The sequence below is a fragment of the Mirounga leonina genome, unplaced genomic scaffold (genome assembly GCF_011800145.1).
Source record: "Mirounga leonina isolate KUSES-001 unplaced genomic scaffold, KU_Mleo_1.0 Mir_97, whole genome shotgun sequence".
Classification (NCBI taxonomy): Eukaryota; Metazoa; Chordata; class Mammalia; order Carnivora; family Phocidae; genus Mirounga; species Mirounga leonina.
In genome coordinates this window covers 6,589,779-6,611,948 of record NW_023270889.1, presented here as the reverse complement: position 1 = coordinate 6,611,948, position 22,170 = coordinate 6,589,779, and the positions used below count along the sequence as shown (strand labels likewise).

The 22,170-nt window shown below is 37.8% G+C and overlaps 1 protein-coding gene across 2 annotated transcripts; it reads right to left on the bottom strand.

The window, feature by feature from the left end:
* On the bottom strand, positions 1-17,252 carry LOC118006543 (UPF0600 protein C5orf51). 2 transcript variants are annotated; one of them, XM_034999255.1, is made up of 7 exons: positions 16,997-17,252; positions 13,377-13,483; positions 11,103-11,246; positions 7,820-7,951; positions 6,825-6,939; positions 1,705-1,891; positions 1-1,580 (listed from the first exon to the last, which is right to left on the bottom strand). In XM_034999255.1, the coding sequence occupies exons 1-7, from the start codon at positions 17,094-17,096 to the stop codon at positions 1,472-1,474; spliced, it is 894 nt and encodes a 297-aa protein (XP_034855146.1). In that variant the 5' UTR covers positions 17,097-17,252; the 3' UTR covers positions 1-1,471. The 2 variants fall into 2 exon arrangements, with proteins under 2 accessions (XP_034855146.1, XP_034855147.1); XM_034999256.1 differs by having other exon boundaries at positions 1-1,891; positions 16,997-17,250.
* Between the last annotated feature and the right edge of the window lie 4,918 nt (positions 17,253-22,170).

Genomic DNA, 22,170 nt, shown 5'->3' with positions numbered 1-22,170 from the left:
ACTACATCAAAAACTAATGATGTATGGTGATTAACATAATAAAATAAAATAAAGTAAAAAATGGGGAAAATGAGTAGGGCAAAGCTGGGAAATAGAAGTTTAAGTCCTCATAGTCTCAATTCTCTGTAAGATAGGACCAAGAGCCATATGCTAGGGGAGGGGACAGAGGACCTCATGAGGAAAGTGAGAGGTTTAGATTAGCCACCATGGAAAAAGGAGAGGAGCAACACCAGAAACAAACAAAAGGCTTATATTGAGGGCTCTCCTAAAGTTGAAGCTGAGATACTTACAGGGATTACACTCTGAAGGGCTGCATGTACTTCACATGGAATGCAGCATTCCAGAAAAGGTGGGTGACAGGATTAATTCAATGCTGATACTTGCAGAATGGTTAGACTGAAAGACAATGGGACAATGGACTTGAAGGGACTGTGGAGAACACTTCATCTGGTGTCCCATATAAGGCTGAGGCTGGATAGGGAAGGAAGAAAATCTGAAAGGGGCTGATGGTTTAGGAGAGAAAGGAACAGTCAAGAGAAGAGCGCTGTGAAGAAGCTAAAGAGATAGAACAGAAATAAAGGAGAAAGAAAAATTAGTAAAAATGAGGAAGTGAAAAGCTGGAAAGATGTGAATTGTCATCAATTACTGAAATTTAAGATTTCAGAAAGAGAAACTCAAGATGGTGATATTCATTCAAGGTGTAGCCATGGGAGTAAGTTCCTGGAATGTGATGAAGTCACTGGTGCAGAAGTCAAGATTATCAGCAAGTTATTAGATCATCCCAACATGACAACAGGAGCCGAGGTAGACAGAAATACTGTAAGCAAGATAGCAAGTCAGGTTCTCTGGCCTTTATCACTCATCTCTACTATTAAAGACAAAAATATTAAAATTTCAATACATATGAAAAGGTGCACGCTAAACACATATGAGCTAATGATGGACTAACCTAACTTGGTTTCATTTGATAAACCATTTGTTTTTTAAACAAAATAGGAAAATCACTTGAAAATTTTTATAAAATGCCCAAAAGCATAAAAATTATAAATGTTTTACCATGAGTAATGGTAAAACAAAAATGAAACATTTCTTTTGTGGCATCTTTCATTATCTTATTCTGGAAATGGAGTCTGAATACTAGTTGTAATTTTTTACTTTGCCAATTTTTAGATCCTTAGCATATATCTAAAGCAATAAGGTGACTTGATTTTAATCTCTGAAGCACAGTAAACTTCAAGATAGATTTAAAAATAACCTAAAGATATTTAAAATGGTCAATTTTATGTCACAATAAAAAAAACCTACTAATTAAAAAAAAAAAACTTGTAAAGCTAAACTCGATTCCTACTTAGTATTAGTTATAGAATATCTGCAGTTCAGGCTGAGTTAGAATAACATACATGCCATCTTAGAAATTAAAGAATCGTTCTTTCATAGATTTAAAAACATATAATGTAAAATGGCGATGGCATTAAAATAGGTAACCAGGCTGGATATCTTTATGTAGTGTAACATTCTTAAACAGTGTCAATATGTCTTCTTTTCTGGAACTTTTCCATTTCACGGGTTGTTTTGTTTTCCTGTTTGAAAAGGAACAGATGAACTTACTGGTTAGTGTGATGCTGAAAGAAGTTTAAAATTTGTTTTGCATTTGTTGTATTCCATTCTTGTTCTTTCAGGGGTCCTTCACACACAGATACATACTTTTTCAAAATTTTTTCTCCTACTTCTCGGAAATCCAAGGGTTCTTTTTGTGTTGTGTAGCTTGCTCCAGAAACACCAGAATCCACTTCATGATTTTCTGGCTGTTGATCTGCACAATGCTTCAATCCCCAGTAACACATTTCTCCACTGTACATCATAGCCAGCAAATGAATGTCACTAAATATTCCTGGGAAAATCATTTAGGTTGAGAAATTAGAATTTAAATGTTTAAAAAGAAAACCTGGCTATTTAAACTCTAATAAATTCCTTTTATGTCATTAAGCATTTTTCCTTCTCACTTAACAGTTATACTAGAAAAGCCGAATCATCACTAATACATTCTTCATGTAACTGGCATTTCTATCTCTATTTTACCTATAAAAGAGGTCCATCACCCTCATCCCCCCCAAAAAAGAGTACTGTCAGAGAATTTTTTTTTAATAATTATTTAGGCCACTGTGTTCTTAACTTTTTTGCGATTCTCTTTAGGACCTCTTTGAGATGCTAATATAATCAATGGAACCTCTCCCGGAATATACACCTCAAATTCTCCATACAATTTTAGAGTATTCAGAGACTCCTTGAATCTCATGAACCCAACTTTTATTTTGGGGTATATTCTAGGATCAGTGATACAGTTCCAGTATTCTACACCTCCTGTATTTCTACAAGAGTCTACAGAAATTATCATACATAAATATGACCCGAGGAGGCCATATAATTCTAAATTATGAAAGATGTTAAATTATAACCAAGATGCTTTATATTCCCAGAAAAGAAGGAATACAATGTAGGATTGTCATCAAGAGTTAAAAGCATTCTTGTTATGAAATAAAGTAATTATATAATTAAATATTTATGGCACACTAAATATATTAATTTGGTAGACAGACATACAGACCTAGAATCAAAAGATCTGGGTATAAATTATTGACTATGATTTTGGGCAACTTTGAGCCTAGGTTTGCAAATCTGAAAAATGAGCATTCCATACAACCTCTTATTCTATGAAGTTGTCTTAAGGAATACATAAATAAAAATATGTAAGAGTTTTAGAAACCATAAAATGCTATTAAGATACATGATTATTTAACTTCTTGAACCCACTAGAATACAAATAAATGATTTATTTTAATGTATGATTAGAAAAGTTTACCTCAAATCAATGAGTATCATAATCTCAGCTGCTCACTTAATATGGCTCATCAGAAATGACTATGATGGTATTAGATATACAAATAAAAGAAAAATCCAACTTTCAAATCTATCATAGTTTCCATTGTCTTGAATCTACTGCAAGCTTTTTATATAGTCTCAGAATTTGTCCCTACAGTATGTCCTTCACTTCACCTCAAATTCAGGTTCTAGTACCACCAAGAGAAAGAACAGGTTTTACAGGAGAGATGACTCATTAAACCATCAATAAAAAAGTCACTTAAGAGCAGAATCTGAAGCCAGCATTCATGCAAATGATAGGCTACGCTACATGAATTATGCTTTCTATGAATAAAACATTATATATGTATTATAAAAGTGTTATGTACATATATAAGTATAAAGTATTGTTATAAACATAATATATAAATATTAATAAATATAATTTTTCACTATTTTAGTTAAAAAATCATAAACCTCAGAGAAGCTGGTTACAGCATTAGATGTTACTCAGAATTATATTTTGTATTAGATATGGCATTTTGTTGAATGCATATCCTTTTCATTTTTGTGATCCTATACCCTGTCTAGTTATTCCTAAAAAGAATGGTGGAGGGGAATAAAAAGATAGAAACAGAAATGGAGAGAAGGATGAACTTTTAAGCAGGCTGGAGCTTTGGGAGGAGCAGAAATATGTCCCACAAAGTGAAGCCACTTGGGAAGGGTGAGAGGAGTGTTTGCCTAGGGGACATCTGGGATCCAACTTGTGCCCAAGTCTAAGCCTCGGTCTTTATATTAACAAGGAGTGACTGCTGAACAGGGGACACAGATATCCTGTGGGAAAATGTTACGAGAGAATGAATGGCTATATGCTAAAGTGTGGTTCTCAAACTTGAGCCTACTTTAGGATTACCTGGACACAGTAACATGTTGATTGCTGCACCCCCAACTCTAGACATTCAGATTCGAGTATGGGGTTGAGTCTGTGAATCTGCATTTTTCACGAAGTCCTAGCACTTAGGTTGATGCTGCTGATCCAGACTATGCTAAACTACTGCAATTAAGTATCAACAGAAGAGATGAACAATGTAAATTAGGCACCTTCTCCCTTTCAACTTCCCGGAGGATTCTACTACTCTCTAGCTATATAGTCTTTTTGCTGCTATGAACTTTCCTTGATATTCTTTCTCTTAATGGTCTGCATAGTTTTCAATAAAATATTCCACTCTGCACTATGCAAGTCAGTGCACTTGGTGAAACATATGTGATAATGGGGGGTGCAGGTAGGAAGGGGGAGAATAACCCATGAAGTGAGAATGAGGGCAGAAAGAGGACATCCACAGGAAAAAAAAAAAAAAAAAAAAATTGGCCAGATTGATATCCACTAGGAACAGTGACTCTAAAATCTGGCTGCGTCATAATATGGGAGCTTATTAAAAACAGATTCCCAGACTCCATATATCGAACTGACCCCTGCAGGTGGTACACGGAAATCTGTTAATTTTTAACAAGCTACCTAGGCAATTAGTGATGCTAGTTCAGAGCTGCTCCTTTCGGGGATCTAGAATCCAGGTCCTGGGTTAAGCTATGAGCCAAAATGCTGCTGAGAAGGCAGCAGGGGAGGTCCTCAATGGTATAAAAAAGGTCATAAACCAAGGGTGTGCAAAGCTCAATAGTACTTTGATTTAACCCACTTGAGTCCAGGATTATTCTGACAAGGCTATTTCTATAAGGGCCCACAGAAGAATGAGGCTCAGAAATGACATAAAGAGGCTTACTGAAGACATTATTTGGTAATTATTAAAAGCTGAAAATGTAATGGCATATAAGTAATGTTCAGAGAACGACAAAATGATTCTCACCTTGGAAAAAGAAAAACAATCATACTAAGTATACACTGCTTTGAGTTTTACCTAAAGTTGGGTAAATTATCATTAATATCTGGCCACAAAAATATTTTGATAATTCATATAGAACTTTTTAAATTAATATTAAGGATAATTCAGAATTATGCTTCCCCCTCTCTAATGGGGTCTCAGGAGGAATTCAGCCTATGAAAAATAGGCTTGCGGGCTTCTAATCTACATCTTGAGAGAGAAGAAGTAGGGAAGAGCAAACTGCTTTAGATGAGAACAAGAAACTAACACCAGAAGAGGATCTAGCCCTGTGGCCAAAGTGCTAGGGAGCAGATGTGTTCTTTTTTCTTGGAAAGAAGATCTGTCCCTTTTGATTGTCCTGTTGGAAGAAGTAGTGGAAGCTAGGGGCTAGTGCAATCAAATTATGATTTAAGAGAAGACACCAATACCACAAATATCCTAGAGAAAATTCCAGGCCATAAAAGTATCTACCCTATGACTAGAAATAGGAGAATAAGGGAAATTGCTGATCTTCCTACTATCTTTGGTTCTAAATAGGCTTTGGTGCCCATCCCTGCTTTTTCTTTTGTATCAATCCATGTGGGTGGGTGAGATTTTAGAAAGGCCATTCTCAATGCAGCTAATCACTTTATTAGTTATTTGAAATAAATACTTCCTACAAATAAGTCAAAATACTCCATGTTTGTCAAAATATCAGGCCCACTGGAATGGCACTTGGTATTCACAATTTTTAGGACAAGCTACTTGCCTGAATTAACTGAAAGTAGTAACTTTCAGTAGTCAGTCACCTGTTAATGACACTTAAATCATGCTGTTTTTTCTAAGCAATGTTTTCAAATAAAATGGAAAAGTCTACAGAAGCTAACAAAGAAAAATAATTAAAATACTTATAAAATTAAACCACAGAATCTTCCCTAAGTTTTCTTCTTCTTCTCCATATTTGATTTCAGATGAAGTATAATTTCAAATTTTCAGATGAAGTATTAAAGAAAGTTTACGCATATAATCGAAGGTCACTTGCCAGGTATGTGACCTTTAACAGGTCACCTGGCTTATCAGGACCTCAGTTCCTCCACTTACAAAAAGATGGTAAAAATAAGTGGTTCTTCCCTCCCACACCTCAATCTAAACCCCAAATGATGCTCTATATTCATCCAGTTCCTAACATTTTTTTTTTTTTAAGATTATTTATTTATTTATTTGACAGAAAGAGACAGTGAGAGTGGGAACACAAGCAGGGAGAGAAGCAGGCTTCCCGCTGAGCAGGGAGCCCAATGTGGGGCTCGATCCCAGGACTCTGGGATCATGACCTGAGCCAAAGGCAGACGCTTAACGACTGAGCCACCCAGGCGCCCCCAGTTCCTAACATTTTTAAGTGCACAGATATTTATGACAAGAACTAACAGTTGCCACCCGATACTCGTTCTTCCCTTCTTTCTTATTAAGAGACAATTTTATTTGGGATGGCAATGTATCAGGTAAAGGGCTATCCTGTACATCCCAAGTTCCCTTGTACCTGTATGAAGTTAAATTCTTGCCAGTGAAATGTAGGTGGAATTTTTAGTGTCAGAAACTTCTAAGAAGGTTGCTCTTTTAGACTTGGCTGAAAGAAACATCCTTTTGCCATTCCTATAGACTGAAACGTAGGTGAGATGACAGGAGCTCCAAAAGCATTCTAAGACACTGAGAATGCAGTATCCTCAATGGGGATTCATGCTGCACAACCCTAGGAAGTGCTGTTTACATGCTAGTCTATATAAAGTGCCTCCCTCTGAGGCTGTAGGCTGTAGTTCTGAAGAGGATGGAGGAAAAATGTAGGAACCTGATGATGCCTTGGAGCCACCATAACCAGCTCCAGACCGTTTTTATGTGAAAGAGCAACATGATATATAATTCTCCCAGAATTGCTATAAAGAGATTAGCAGTATTTTTCTGGGTTACATGAGAAGACACTTAAATTTTTTAAAAGCCCTTTTATTATTTTTTGGTATATAACTTGAAATTCATTTAAATCAGAGTTACGTCTAATAAACTTAATTTTTTAAAAAAATCTTTAAAACAGAAAACTTCAAAAAGAGATCACATTACCTTCACTCAGTAATTTAGCTGTGTCTAAATCTTGGAAAGAAACTCCTTCATTTAACTGGAGAGGACACCGATAATTTAGCATCTGTAGCAAGTAACTGATTCCATCAATAAGGTACTAAATGAAAGTCAAAGCCAAAGAATTGCAAATATTACATACAGAACTGTAGAAACTTCAAATGTTAATTTTTTCCCCATTCTTTACTCAAGAGAAAATTGGCTAATGTGTAGATATATCTTATGGTTATTATAAACAATGGTAGAAGGACCCACCACCCCCAAAACTTTTATAAATGTAACCTTCCAAATGCTCCAATTAGCAAAAACGTATGGGGGGAAAAAATTAACCAGGAACACAATTCAGTAATATACTTGTCAAAAATGTTATCAGAGGAAGAAAAGGATAAAGATAATAAAGATGAGTTCAATAACAATTTATTAAAATATGTATGCACTTACTACAATTTAGAAATAGTATGATCAAGCTTTTATATCACGTGTGACCTCTAACTTCAGGCCCACATAAACCATGTGTACAATCAACTCAAGTTAGACTCCTTAGTGATACTTAACACTAAGATTTACTAATTTACAGAGTCAAGATGAATCAGAGGGCTACAATGTTCTAGCAGCAGGGTCATGATGGTCTTTATGAGTGATCTGCTGACAGAGACAGACAGGCTCACAACCAAGTTTGTTCTCTTCAGGCCAAAAATATGCTTAGAAATTAATAAAGACTGTCTAGCTTGTATTTTAAAAAATAAAAATTCAAAACTTAAAAAAAGCATAGAATTTACCAGTTTACAAAGGCTTTCACATGTTATCTTATTTAATCTTCACAATAATTCCAATTTGTTTAAGAATACATAGCTAGCAAGTAAAAGAGCTGGAATGTAAACCCAGACTGTTGACTCCACTACTTTTCTTACTACATCAAGGACAGCTTTTTAAACCTATAAATGTCAATGATCAAAAATGTATAAGGAATGCCCTTTTACCTTTTTAAGCAAACTGGATTTTCTTGTGAGCCACTCTCTCCTTTTGGTCAGAGAATGACAATACATATAGAGTAGGGCTCCCCGTCTCCAAGAGAGACATTCTAGGAGTTCATCCCCAAGCAAATCGCAGGGCTGAAACAACAAAGACATAGCTAAAAAAAGAAACCTTGCATCTGTAAAAATCAAAATTAATTTCAAAATATTGAGCAATTCAAAACACTTTCATTTCACAAAATTTGCCCTTTACTTAGCTTACACATGAATGCCTTACTTTGAATCAGAAGTATAGAAATCTATTGCTACATGAAAATTAAAATAACTACTCCAATTTACAATTTTTTAGAAAATAATGTTTCAGTATTTTAGTAGCCGATTCTAATATATCTAAAATATAAGTTTTTCATAATCTGATTAAAAAGATAACTTTTCATTCGATAAGTGGTGTGGGAAAACTGGACAGCTACATGCAAAAGAATGCAAATGGGCTACTTTCTTACACCATAAACAAAAATAAACTCAAAATGGATTAAAGATCTAAATGTAAGACCTGAAACCATAAAACTCCTAGAAGAAAACATAGGCAGTAATTTCTTTGATATTGGTCTTAGCAACACTTTTCCAGGTATGTCTCCTGAGGCAAGGGAAACAAAAGCAAAGATAAACTACAGAGATTACACCAAAATAAAAAGCTTCTGCACAGCAAAGGAAACCGTCACCAAAATGAAAATGCAACCTACTGAATGGGAGAAGGTATGTGCAAATGATATATCTGATAAGGGGTTAATATCCAAAACACATAAAGAACTTCTACAACTTAACACCAAAAAACCCCAAATAATACAATCAAAAAGTGAACAGAGGACCTGAATAGATACTTTTCAAAACATGACAAAGAGATGGCCAAAGAACATTTGAAAAGATGCTCAACATCACTAAGCATCAGGGAAATGCAAAGCAAAACAACGAGATATCACCTTGCACCTGTCAGAATGGCTAGAATCAAAAAGACAAGAAATAACAAGTGTTAGTAAGGATTTGGAGAAAAAGGAACCATCATACACTGTAGGTAGGAATGTAAATTGGTGCAGCCACTGTAGAAAACAATTTGGAGGTTCCTCAAAAAATTAAAAATAGAAGTACCATATGATCCAGTAGTGGATCCACTAGTGCATAATTCCACTAGTGGGTATCTACCCAAAACAAAGACTAATTTGAAACAATACATGCACCCCTATGTTTACTGCAGCATTATTTACAATAGCCAAGATATGGAAGCAACCCAAATGTCCATCAATAAATAAGTGGGTAAAGATGTGGTGTATATATACAAAGGATTATTATTCAGCCATAAAAAAGAATGAAATCTTGCCATTTGTGACAACATGGATAGACTTAGACAGTACCATGCTAAGTGAAATAAGTCACACAGAGAAAGACAAATACCATATGATTTCACTTACATGTGAAATCTAAAGAACAAATGAATAAACAAAAAGCAGAATCAGACTCATAAATACAGAGAACAAACTGATGGTTGCCAGAGGGATGGGCAAAATGGGTGAATGTGAGTACAGGCTTCCAGTTATGGAATCAGTTAAGTCACAGGGGAAAAAAAGGTACAATGGTATTGTAACAGCCTTGTAAGATGTAGCTACACTTATAAGCATAGCATAACATACAGAGTTGTTGAATCACTATCTTGTACACTTGAAACTAATGTGACATTGTATGTCAACAATACTTCAATAAAAAAATAATTTTAAAAAAAGGATAACTTCTCAGAAATGTTACTTGAAACAAGATCACACTTATTTGTACTATTGCTAGACTAAAATAATGAAGATATATATAAAAACGGTTTTAATAAATCAAACTTTTAGCAGCCCCTGGGTGGCTCAGTCCATTAAATGTCTGCCTTCGGCTCAGGTCATGATCCCAGGGCCCTGGGAGGGAGCCCTGCATTAGGCTCCCTGCTCAGTGGGGAACCTGCTTGTCCCTCTTCCTCTGCCCCTCCCCCCCACTCTAGCTCCCTCATGCGCGCAAGCACTCTGTCTCTCAAATAAATAAATAAAATCTTAAAAAAAAATGCTGCTGGGGCGCCTGGGTGGCTCAGTCGTTAAGCGTCTGCCTTCAGCTTAGGTCATGATCCCAGGGTCCTGGGATCGAGCCCCGCATCGGGCTCCCTGTTCCGCAGGAGGCCTGCTTCTCCCTCTCCGCACCCCCTGCTTGTGTTCCCTCTCTCGCTGTATCTTTCTTTGTCAAATAAATAAATAAAATCTTTAAAAAAAAAAAAAAAGCTGCTTCCTGAGTTAAGCTTCCTTTTTTTTTTTTTAAGATTTTATTTATTTATTTGACAGAGAGAGAGTATAAGCAGGGGCACTGGCAGGGAGAGGGAGAAGCAGGTTCCTTCTGAACTTGATCCCAGGACCCCGGGATCACGACCTGAGCCAAAGGCAGACGCTGAGTTAAGCTTTCTAAAATGAGGCCTTTGTGATTTCATTCTCTATCCCTCTAAAAAAAATCAATCAATCAAATTTTTACTGTGTTGTACCATCTAAAACTTGAGATTATGTGTTTCCACAGTTAGCATCCCCTGATAAACACACAGAGAAAAAAAAAACCTAAGTAAAGAGAGCCAGCAGTTGAAGAATTATTTGCTTGAAAGAGTAGCCAGGTCTAGAAATAAAAATCTTGGAATCATCTAAACAGAGAGGACAGTAAAAAGCATGTGAACAAGTTATGAAGCAAAGACAGAACAGAGGATCAGAGGATTAAGAAGATATCCTTGGCAAGGGCCTATCTTTCCAGGATGGGAGAGAAGGGAGATGCCTGGGAAAGAGCAAGAGCAAGGCTCTGAGACATGAAGAGGAGCATGCAAGACCTCAGAGGGATGAGGTGATCAATGGGAAGGAAGGCAGCAAATGTCCAGGGGGATGAGAACTGTAAAAAGGACAAAAGAGATGTGGTAATTAGATCACTAGGGACCTTCAAGAAAACAGTACCTGCAAAAGTAAAGGGAACAGAAACAGTAAATAATGTGTTTAGAAAATGATCAGGCACCATTAATTCCAACACAATTCCATCTGCAAACATTCTGAAACATATATGTAATATTTTAGTTATGATGTTGTTCTAAAGTGTTAAACTCTCATATATTCTTCATTTAATCTTAATTTAAAACAGAGACAAAGACACATTCCAGAGGAAAAATTACAGACTCTGAAGAGCAATACAGCAAGAATCAGCACCATTTCATTATAATTTATAGGAGTGCAAAACTTACTTTTGGATGCATATTATTTTCTTTAACTAAAATTACTGGTTCTGAAAGAAAACTGATCAGCTCTTTTACTTTCTGTGAAGAGTCTTCAGGAAAATCTTCATCTACTAGTTTGTTCTCCTCAAAATATGTCATGTCCAAAATAGCCTGAAGTAAAAGGAAAAAAAAAAAGAGTATCCATAAAAACATGAATAATTCTTACAGTTTAACTTTACATATATAGATGCTTTTTTAGACAGTTAAATCTTCCAGCACAGTATTTAAATTTGAAAAGTAGGAAAAATGTCTAGAAAAGTATAATCTGTATATGTATAGAATCTGTAAATATATAGAAAAATATAATCTGAGATGGACTTCATAGGGAACTTCATAGGTATTTTACTAAAATATTGAATTAATGATCTTGCTTCTCCCAAAAAGGTAAGTAAATAAAATGGAGACTTTAGATAAGCTAATCACATATAATTATGAAAAATATAATTTTTATGTCCTTTGCAATTTACACATATATACTTCTTGAACATTTTCTAAATGCTTGCTACATCAATTTAAGGTCAATACCTCTAGTTTTATATATTGAATCTTCAAAGGATTTGTTTCCTCAAACGCAGAACCAGCATTTGGAGGATATGTATCCTGCCACCCAATAAAGGCAGCATATCACCAACATTATGTAATTTAAACACTAAATCCCCAGCATTCCTAAATATAAGATGCTCTGTTCAAGTACCTTAAAACTACCCAACCCTTTCTCTTTTTTTAATTTATTGAACTAAGACTAAGGAAACTGAGGTCTACCACTAAATCACCTAACTAACCAAGGACAAGTCAATTTTCTTTTAGTGGTAAAAATGAAGAAATGGCTTTTCAAAGTTCCTTGCTTTGAGGATAAAATGAATTAACATATGTAAAGCATATAACTAACTAGCATACAGGGTTACTTAAGTGCTAAGTGTTCTTGTGTGGAAGGCCTATGCCAGGAAGGGCAAGATCATTATCCTATGGAGAATTACCTGTTGATTCAGAACCAAAATTAGGGTACAAGGAGGCCTGGGGAATTTAAATCTGTATCTCTAGGTTTTTCATCTTATCTTTAGAAATAAATTAAAATGTTTAGGGGCACCTAGCTGGCTCAGTCAGTAGAGCATGTGACTCTTGATCTCAGGGTCGTGAGTTTAAAGCCCCATGTTGGGCATGGAGCCTACTAAATATATATTTATATATTTATATATATATATATATAAATATATATATATAGAATGTTTAGAACTCTCCCATGTGAAAGACATGGAACAAGCACAGAGTCTTCCAAAGGGAAAGAAAGCCAGGCAAAGCTCTGCCAAGTAACAGCGGGCCCTTCAGGGTTTGTGAGTACAAGTTGTTACAGATATCATTCAACCATGATATCTGAAGGCAGAACCCAGCTTTATGTATTTCCTAACAGAAAGCAGAGTGCCAGGCACCTAAGTGTTATACATGTGTACTCTGGAAGCTTACCTAAGTTTAGTTTCTATAACCACTTCATCTTATTATACTTTCACAATCATGTAAGGGCATATGAAGCACTCTGTCAACTATAAAGTGCTATAGCAATGTTAGTTACGTAATGAAATTATGTTTCTTAATGTCATCTTGCCTCAGCAGTGTTTGAGAAAAATCAAGAAAACAGGTCTTGTCCATACAGTGACCTGAATTTGAAAGGAAAGTTAAAAATGGGGGTGGGGACACAGAAAAGTCTTATAGACCTACATGACAATAGCAGGAGAGTCGTGTTGAGAATCCCAAGAAAAGATGAATTTCAGGGGAAAAAAAACAATCAGGGACTTCACAGAGACCTTCATTCCCTCTTAATAACCTTCAAGAACTTGGAAATTACATATATTAGTGTTTTGCTTAATTCTATATAAAGGGAAGCAGTTCTGTTATCCCCAAGATTTTTTCCTTAACACATTAGATAATAAATCTTACTTTTCTGTATATTGCCTCAAAGTTTCAAGTCTCTATGTTTTATATACACAGGTTTTTTTGATGAAAATTAAACACTTTATTTTTATTTTAAAGTTTTTGTTTTTAAGTAATCTCTACACTCAACCTGGTGCTCTAACTTACAACCCCGAGATGAAGAGTTGCATACTCTACTGAGTCAACCAGGTGCCCCCAAATCAAACACTTTAAATAGAGAATAAACTGGTTTCGCTACACCTAAACTTTAGAGTCAGTCATCTTATATAAGCAATCTTCTCCATAACATGTCAGAAACCACATCTGTTTCAGTACCTGTGTATAAAGTTCTAGAAGATTTGATGGATTTGAACATTCTTTGTCTTCTCCACACAGAAGTTTCAATTTTTCTAGAGCCGCAGAGGCCCGAATTAAAAAGTGATCTGTAAGAGATAAAAATGTGAAGATTATTTCATATAGTTTCAAAGTGTTAAACAAAAATGGTGTATCTGAAATATTATGTTACAGCATTGAAGAAGCAGCATGGTAGTAATATCTTTTGTAAAACATGAGGTATGTCATAATGCCTAATACTTCTTAACAAATTTATCATGGTAATTTATTCTGAAAAGCTAGAATGAACTTCCTAGGTCCAGCTATCATTTCATAAATGCAATTTGTATTTTCATTTTCATAATGCTGCTTTTATGATGTTCATACGCAATGTTTAAGTAATAAATTTAAAACTTTTATTGGAATAGTACAAATACACATAAATCTACAGAAAGGTCTTCCACTGAACTTATAATTCCATAAATGTATTTTCTAAAACATGATTAAATCAAATGCCTCATAAAATGTAAGCTCTGAGCAATTATAACTTTATCCTGTGCTTATGTATTTATGTATGTAAGTAGCTGTTACAATTACAATCCACCTGCACTTTTTTTTTTTTTTAAGATTTTTATTTATTTGTCAGAGAGAGAGAGAGAGAGAGAGAGCACAAGCAGGGGGAGCAGCAGAGGGAGAGGGAGAAGCAGGCTCCTCACTGAGCAAGGAGCCCGATGTGGGACTCGATCTCAGGACCCTGGGATCATGACCTGAGCCGAAGGCAGACGCTTAACGACTGAGCCACCCAGGCGTCCCCACCTGCATATTTTATTCCTTTAAAAACCTAGAAATGGAATTACCTAATTCCTTCAAAGAAGGAACTGAGTATTCTAATATGTCCTCTAAAAACAATTCACCCTCCCTCCCCTCTACATTGTCTAATTTCTCCCCTTTCTATAATGTCATATTCCCTTTGCTTCTATGGTTTCACTTTTTCTTATGGATTTTTCCTCCATAACCTACAAAGTGTCCATACCAAGGTGCTATCTATCTACCCTTCTGCACCATCTCATGTCAAATTTAGACACCAAAGTCCTTGAGTTTGCCCCTCTGTGCTTCCCTTCTGAAAATATATACCCTTTCCAACACTAGCCAATGGACAGAAAATGTAATACTTGGTGCAGGCCCATCTGATCCAGCTTTAGCACTTACACAAACAGATAAGCTGTTCACTGTTGAAGTAAAGGCACCGCCAGCTTTAGTTATGTCTGCTGGTAATCATACTATGACCTTAAGTTTTCCTAGGGAAGGCCTAATCTGTATCTAAACCAGACTGATTGCTTTTAAAGTCCACTATTCACCTGAACTGCCCTCCCATCTCTCCTCAGCCCTGAAGTAGCATCTATACAACCCAGAAAAAAATATTCTACTGTGAAGTGAAATTGTATGGAATATGGCACTCCTTATGTGCTTTAGAAACTGAGTTGATATTTTCTTCTTTAAATTGCAAGATTATTTTAAATGTAAAGACTTGCAGTGAATTCAGTAAACCGTTGCTGAAGGAGTAGCTCACATAAACTTGTAAGTACAGGGGAGGGGGTTACAGCTCACATTTTAGCAAACTTATAAAATGCAATACTTTTACTGGAACCATTCAGTCAAAGAAATGATTGGCAAGGCAAAGACAAGTGATTCTTACATAATCCTGAAAAAAGTCCCTCTCATGGCATACTTCCATATAGTAAACACATTGTGTTTGTACAATGAGAAATAAACAAAAACTGACTTAGTAATAAACAGAGCATTCTTGGAATATGTGGCTGCATCTGATCTAATCTGAAGTAGAAAATAGGAACTAATCAATCCCTATAACCTAATATAAATACATAGTTGCTACATTAAAGGGCACATTTTGAGTGAATATTATTTTTGTTGTGTGAAAAAGAATGCCAAGTTCAGGGGCACCTGGGTGGCTCAGTCAGTTAAGCATCCGCCTTCTGCCCAGGTCATGATCTCTGCTTCTCCCTCTCCCTCTGCCACTCCCCCTCCGCTCTTGCTCTGTCTCTTGCTTTCTCACTCTCAAATAAAATCTTAAAAAAAAAAAAAAGAACGCCAAGTTCAGTTCAAACATGAAACCATGTTTTAATTAAACTTCATAAAATAAGAAAATCTTGCTATTAATACTGATTAACAGCTCATAACATGGATCACTATCATTTTAATTTTAGTAAATTTTCACAACTTTAAAGTCTTCCAACAAGGAGTGCCTGGCTAGCTCAGCTGGTAGAGCATGCGACTCTTGATCTTACGGTTGTAGGTTCGAGCCCCATGTTGTGTGTAGAGATCACTTAAAAATAAAATCTTTAATAAAAATGAATAAAGTCTCCCAACAAAAATATGTAGCACTTTACTTTTACTTCCACCCCTCATTCTAGTATGGATAAAAGAACTCTTCCATGGGAAAACGAGAAGGGCTTTCGGGTTCAGTGATAAATGAATAAAAAACACTGTTCGATCTCTCTAGACTGGTTTAAATGGAGCTGGGGTGGGGTGGAGATCACTGTAATGTAATGTAAGGTAACCCGGATACACTTCCAGGTAATAGCCACTACAGTCCATAAACTATTCTCATGAATCCTGGTATTTGCTTACCACACATTGAAAAAGAAATCTTCAGGGTGATCTGTGGGTTTTGAAGAACATACTCCTAAGAAAAGATAATCCAGCAAATAATCTTCACTGGAACTTGAGCCATTTCATTGTGGACCCTACTCAATAAATTCACCAACAATCAATCATCTGGCAAAATGTTCCACTACTATTTTCCTTAAGTCTGATGACAATGAGTCAGTCCACAAGAATTTAAAAACCTATCTGTAGTAAAGGCTCAAAACTCAAAAATAATAGGAAGCTGAAATGTAATAAAACAGAATTGGACTTAAAACTAAAAGTCGAAGTAAATAAATAAATAAATAATAAAAAGTAAAAGTCCAGGTAGTTCTCTAAGCCAGTCTGTCCTAAGGAAACCACTTAGACATTTCCAAACAAGTGTTCTAACACTAACAGAGCCCTCGTGAGAATTGAGGTGATGTATATGGAAGAATCATCCAAACTATACCAGTGTAAAGCTCTGCGGCAGAATACTATTTACAGTTGGGTTTAGAATCCAAAACAGGAGATGGAAATTTATAACGCAGCAATGAAAAAGTGTAACTGTTATGCATGCCTACCTATCTTTACTGCACCCAAAACAACCATTACTTATTTGTGTACTATCAGTCAGCTTCAACCACTCATTTAAACTTTTGTACTTTTATCCAGATTTTAACCTTTTCCCAGTTGCTCTCAAGATGAAGAAGAGCAGCACGGATTTGACGGAGATGTAAGAGGTTTTCATAGGTCATGAAAAACGCAGTTTCGACGCAAATGCCTTGGCATAGGGCAACGTGAGTTCCTGGGGGTGGACAACCTACCCTGCAGCGAGGGTCAGAAGCGCAACACCTCGGGTAGCTCTGGTCTGGGCGCTATACGCACCACAGGCCGAAGCCTCCAAGCCCCTACTGGCGTAGAGTGCCAGCTTTGAAAGACCGCCAGCCCGCCCGCCCCCGTCTCCTCCGCTCCCTCACCATCTTCGCCGGCAGCTTCGCTAAGCTGCTGTATGTGGGCCTGAGCCAGGTCCCCGAGCTCTTCCACTCGCCTCACCACGCTGGAACCTGCGGCCGCCATGGCCACAACGGGCGGGCGCGCCCCAGCCACGTGACTGCGCCTGCCCGCGGTCAGCTGATCCCCCGGCGCAGGCGGAGCGTGAGGGCGGAGCTCGTTCGGTTGGTGGGAGGGAACCCCAGCTCCGTCAGGGGGCTTGCACAGGCCGGTAAAAGCGGTTACTGTTTATTTTCTTCCTCTCTGTCTTCCCCTCCCTCCCACAATCCGGAACAATAGGGATACGTTGGGGGCGGGCATGACGTCAGGGCACGCCTTTCTCCCGCCCCTCCTCTAAACCAATCGGGAGCTCTCCACGCCCTCACGTTGGTCCAATGGGAAGCCCCATTTTCTCGGCGGGGCGCTGGGTGGATGCGACTGGCTGGTGGTGTTTGGCTGGCCGACCTCGCTGTTAGGTCTCTGGCCCGCGCTGCAGCTGTAGTCTAGACGGCAGACGGGAAGGTCCGGAATTAGGATTGTCCCCTTTTGGCCTTGGAGTGAGGGCGTTGCCTAAAATAAAATGATTATAACCCATTGGTCAGAAATGGAAAGCCTGACAGCCCCCTTGCAAGCACATATAAGTCTTCAAGAGGTTATTGTGTGTCTGGGTGGGGAGCTCCAATCCTAGTCTACGCGTTGGAGTGTCGCTTTTCCAAATCTTAATTTTAGCACCTGGGTTTGTGTTATTTCTGAACTGCATTGGCTAGGTCGTATTTATGTACTTTAACCGTCTCGCGTCCAGTAGTACCAAAATTTTACATTTACAAAAAGTTCCATCACCACACATCTCAACCCTCAATGTGCTCATGTGTGAAGTTCATCCTCTCGAGAGTGAATTTCAAAGCGCTTAGTCAAACGAGTCTAATTTCTACTTTTCATTCTCTATATTCTTGCCTCTTGTCAAAGAAATCTTAACTAGAGTTTTGTTTCCCAATTTGACAAAGTACATCTTGAAAAATCTCTATCTTACTTTTTATGAAAGGTAGTTTTTCATTTAATAGGCAATACTAAAAATAGGGAAATAGTGTGTTGTGATTTATGTGATTGATCACAATGGCTTCCTGGCTGACCTTTGTAACAACAGTTCTTTCTTCTTCAGTTGACCCTAAACATAGGGGATGGACAGGAATCATGTATTAATTTTCTTTCCTCGGTGCCTTCTACAGTGCCTGGCACATAATGAGTATTGAGAAGATGTTTATTAGTTTAAAATTCCATGTTATCTTGTCAGTATATTACTCTCTAATCAGGAATGTAAAGGCCAGGAAGGTTGCATTATATGATCAATGTGGCTAAAGAAGCAAAACTCTAATAAGTATTTGACACTTCAGTGTATATTTTAAATAAATTTACAATTCCAATAATTCATTCAACAACCATGGACTTTTAGTAGGAAGCATACTTGACACTGGGAATTATCGCTCAACAGATAACTCAAGAGTGTGTGTGTCTTCAGAGAGAGTTGGAAGGGATGTGAGAGCACGTAGTACAGCCCTTCATTTCCAGATGAAGAAACTGGACAGAATTTGACTATGAATTTCTCCAAACCTTACAGTACACGATTCTGTGATTTGTCCAAGATCATACCAAAGTAAGCACCTGAAGAAGAGTGTCTCACCATCGATATAAACAGGTAACAGCTAGCCCTCACCAAGAAAGGCACTGAAGAAAATACTTGAAGCCAAAGAGACCCTGTCATAAAAAAAGAAAATATGAGTAATTTTCTCCAATTTTATAAGTTATTTTTTACTTTAAAAAACCTATATTGGGGCGCCTGGGTGGCTCAGTTGGTTGGGCGACTGCCTTCGGCTCAGGTCATGATCCTGGAGTCCCTGGATCGAGTCCCGCATCGGGCTCCCTGCTCGGCAGGGAGTCTGCTTCTCCCTCTGACCCTCCCCCCTCTCATGTGCTCTCTCTCATTCTCTCTCTCTCTCAAATAAATAAAAAAAATCTTTAAAAAAAACCCCTATATTATAGGGGCACCTGGGTGGCTCAGTCGTTAAGCGTCTGCCTTCGGCTCAGGTCATGATCCCAGGGTCCTGGGATCGAGTCCCACATCGGGCTCCCTGCTTGGCAGGTAGCCTGCTTCTCTCTCCCACTCCCCCTGCTAATGTTCCTGCTCTCGCTCTCTCTCTCTGTCAAATAAATAAATAAAAATCTAAAAAAAAAACAAACAAACCTATAGTATAAAAATATAATGCTAGATTTTAAAAACTTCTCAGAGAAATCAACTCATTATGAATCTACCAAAATATCTTATAAAATAAATAATTGATCTATTTGTACCATTGTCCTCATCACTAATATATAATTGGATAAAATCCAATTAGCTAAGAAGAACTTAATTAAATTAAATCAAATTTAGAACCAGGAAGACTTTTTGGGTCTTGGAATGTCTCTCTAGTTCCCTCTACTGACAATGTTTAGCATTGTATCAGCTTACAAAAAAATATTTAAAGGGCCCATACATTTTTTCATAAAAGAAGCAAAAAAGGATAAATTTAGAGCTGATAGGCAATAAATCTATAACCAGCACAGTCATAGCATATGCCATGACTCTGAGTTTGGAAACTGCTTGCCAGTTTGGAAGATTGGAAGGAGGCCAAAAGCTCCTGGTGATGAGGGAACAGAAGGCAAGCTGAGGACAAACCAGAAGCTAGCACCCTACCACCCACCCCCACTGATATATGTGACATTCCTCAGGCACTCCTGGCTGCCCTAAAGGAAAAACAAATGGTTAACTGATAGAGATCATAGTCCTGCAGGACAGGAGTCTCCCTCAGTTTACAAATGTCCTAGTGATTTACAAGGAAGAAGCTTTCTTATCAATTACCTAACTTCCAGAGACCCATAACTCAGTTGCTTGAAGCCCTTAACATCACCCTCCCCTACATGAAATTGAGGGACGCTTAGGCAGAAGGAAATGTAAATAAAACTGAATTTCTTTTGAACCTGAAGCCCATTGACAAGGACGTGTGATAGGAGGAATGTAACATTTCTCCAGGAAACTCCCAACTGTCTTCATGTTAGTGCCTCATTAGAGGGAAAAACAACGTTGGCTTGACAATAACGAAGCCTCCAGTATCCTGACAATCTTTAGCATATGACAGTCCTTCTGGACACCCTCTTTGTCCTCACCTCCCCAACTCCTGAGTATATAATCAGCCACTCCTCAAGACCACAGTGCAGCAGCTCTTTCTGCCCACGGGTCCTGTTCCCATGCTTTAATAAACCACCATTTTGCATCAAAGACGCCTCAAGAATTCTTTCTTGGTCGTCGGCTCTGGACTCCACCCCAATGAACCTCACCTATATTCCAAAACTGTAACACTGGTGTGAGGGGGGAAAGTGGAACAAGGTGAGGCTTAAAGGCTATCTCTTGAGGTGAATGCCTCGCTCACAACCATGGAAATAAACTCCAAGCCCTGGAGTGAGCTCCTGTTGGCCATGTCTATATTAATTGACCCTGTCTTCTGGCCATGGCCAATTCATTTCTTCAATTAGGCGGTCAGGCACAGGTGTATGGCAATAAGACAGAGCGGCCTTTGTGGTGATAGATCGAATGGTAGATAGTAGATAGATCTGGGGGTAAAAATTTGACAGAAGCCAAGCCAATCAGATTCTTTCTCCTGGTACTTTGAAACACTGAAGAAAGAAGCACAAAGACAAGACTAATCATGCAAATGTAAGCGCTCCAGACAGAAACCCACCTGCTGCTACAGAGGTTCCTGGGGGAGGACTTGGTTTCTTTGCCTCCCTAAGTCTTAGTTGCTCAACTTTTCCTATCAAGGAAAAAAACTATCAAGTTTCCCGTATCTTTATCCTGAAACTAATTAGAGTCAAAATACAGAATGGGTATATGTTAGTAGGGGCATATCAGGCAAGGCTTCTGATGCCATGTTAAAGATTGTAGACTTTATCTTTTTTTTTTTTTAGAGAGAGAGAGACGGTGGAGGGGGAGGGGCAGAAGGAGAGAGAGAGAGAATCTTAAGTAGGCTTCACGCTCAGCACAGAGCCAAATGTGGGGCTCATTCTCAATACCATGAGGTTATGACCTGAGCCGAAATCACAAGTGGAATGCTTAATTGACTGAGCCACCCAGGCACCATTAGGTAATATAATTTTGACCGCAGTTCTCAGAAAAATCAACTACAATCTAAACAATGAGGAAATATATGATTTGGAAACTGAAACCCAGAGGTAGGACAGGCTTCAGTGCTGACTTAAACCGCAGCCCTAGCTCCATTTCTCTGCAAGTCTCTTGGCTCTGCCTTTTTTGTATGTTGGCTTTACCCTCAGCCTGACTGTGAAAAGGCTGCAGCCATTACAGGCCACATAGGAAACTACCATCAGAGGAAGAGACAGGCAGTTACTACTGAAAGCTCTCACAGAATTATAAGGAAGAATTTCAGATCAAATATTTCCTCACATTTCATTGGTTCAATCTGGTCACATGCCTGGTCCAGAACCAATTACTGACAAAGGGTTAAAATTACTCTTATACTGACCAGGTCAGTATCAGTCAGGGTTCTCCAGAGAAACAGAACTGATGGTGTGTGTGGGGGGGGGGGGGGGGGGGGATCTACATCTACAAATCTATCACAAAGATAATCTCTTTAAAGTCAACCGATTAGTTGTTAATCACATCTACAAAATACTTCACAGCAACACCTAGATTAGTAATTGATTAGATACCTGAATACTCTAGCCTACCTAGGTTGACACATAAAACTATCACAAGTTCTATTTCTGAACCTGTGAGGAGTGTGTTGAAGAAGGGTAGAAATGAAAACCTGTACAAAATTGGGGTTCTGTTAGGAGGAAAGGAGCAGATGTCAACTAGGCAAGCAAAAATATCTGCTACTGACATGGATCATAAATAAGTCCCATTACATCTGTGATCTCTGCTAGTAACGCCCAAATTGATGACTTCTATTTATAATGATGAGCATTTTCTCATGTTGAAATTGTGACCATATTAGAGAGTCAAGTTTGGTAAGTGAATTTATAATCAGTGTAATATTTGGAGAGGCAGACACACATAACAAAGGGCTTTTTTCTTTCTTTCTTTTCAAGATTTTATTTTATTTGAGAGAGAGTG

Coding starts and splice junctions, on each gene's coding strand:
- LOC118006543 (XM_034999255.1), bottom strand. CDS start 17,096: ATGGCGGCCGCAGGTTCCAGCGTGGTGAGGCGAGTGGAAGAGCTCGGG. Junction 13,484..16,996: donor CGAAGCTGCCGGCGAAGATG/GTGAGGGAGCGG, acceptor TATCTCTTACAG/ATCACTTTTTAATTCGGGCC. Junction 1,581..1,704: donor GGAGAAAAAATTTTGAAAAA/GTATGTATCTGT, acceptor CTTTTCAAACAG/GAAAACAAAACAACCCGTGA.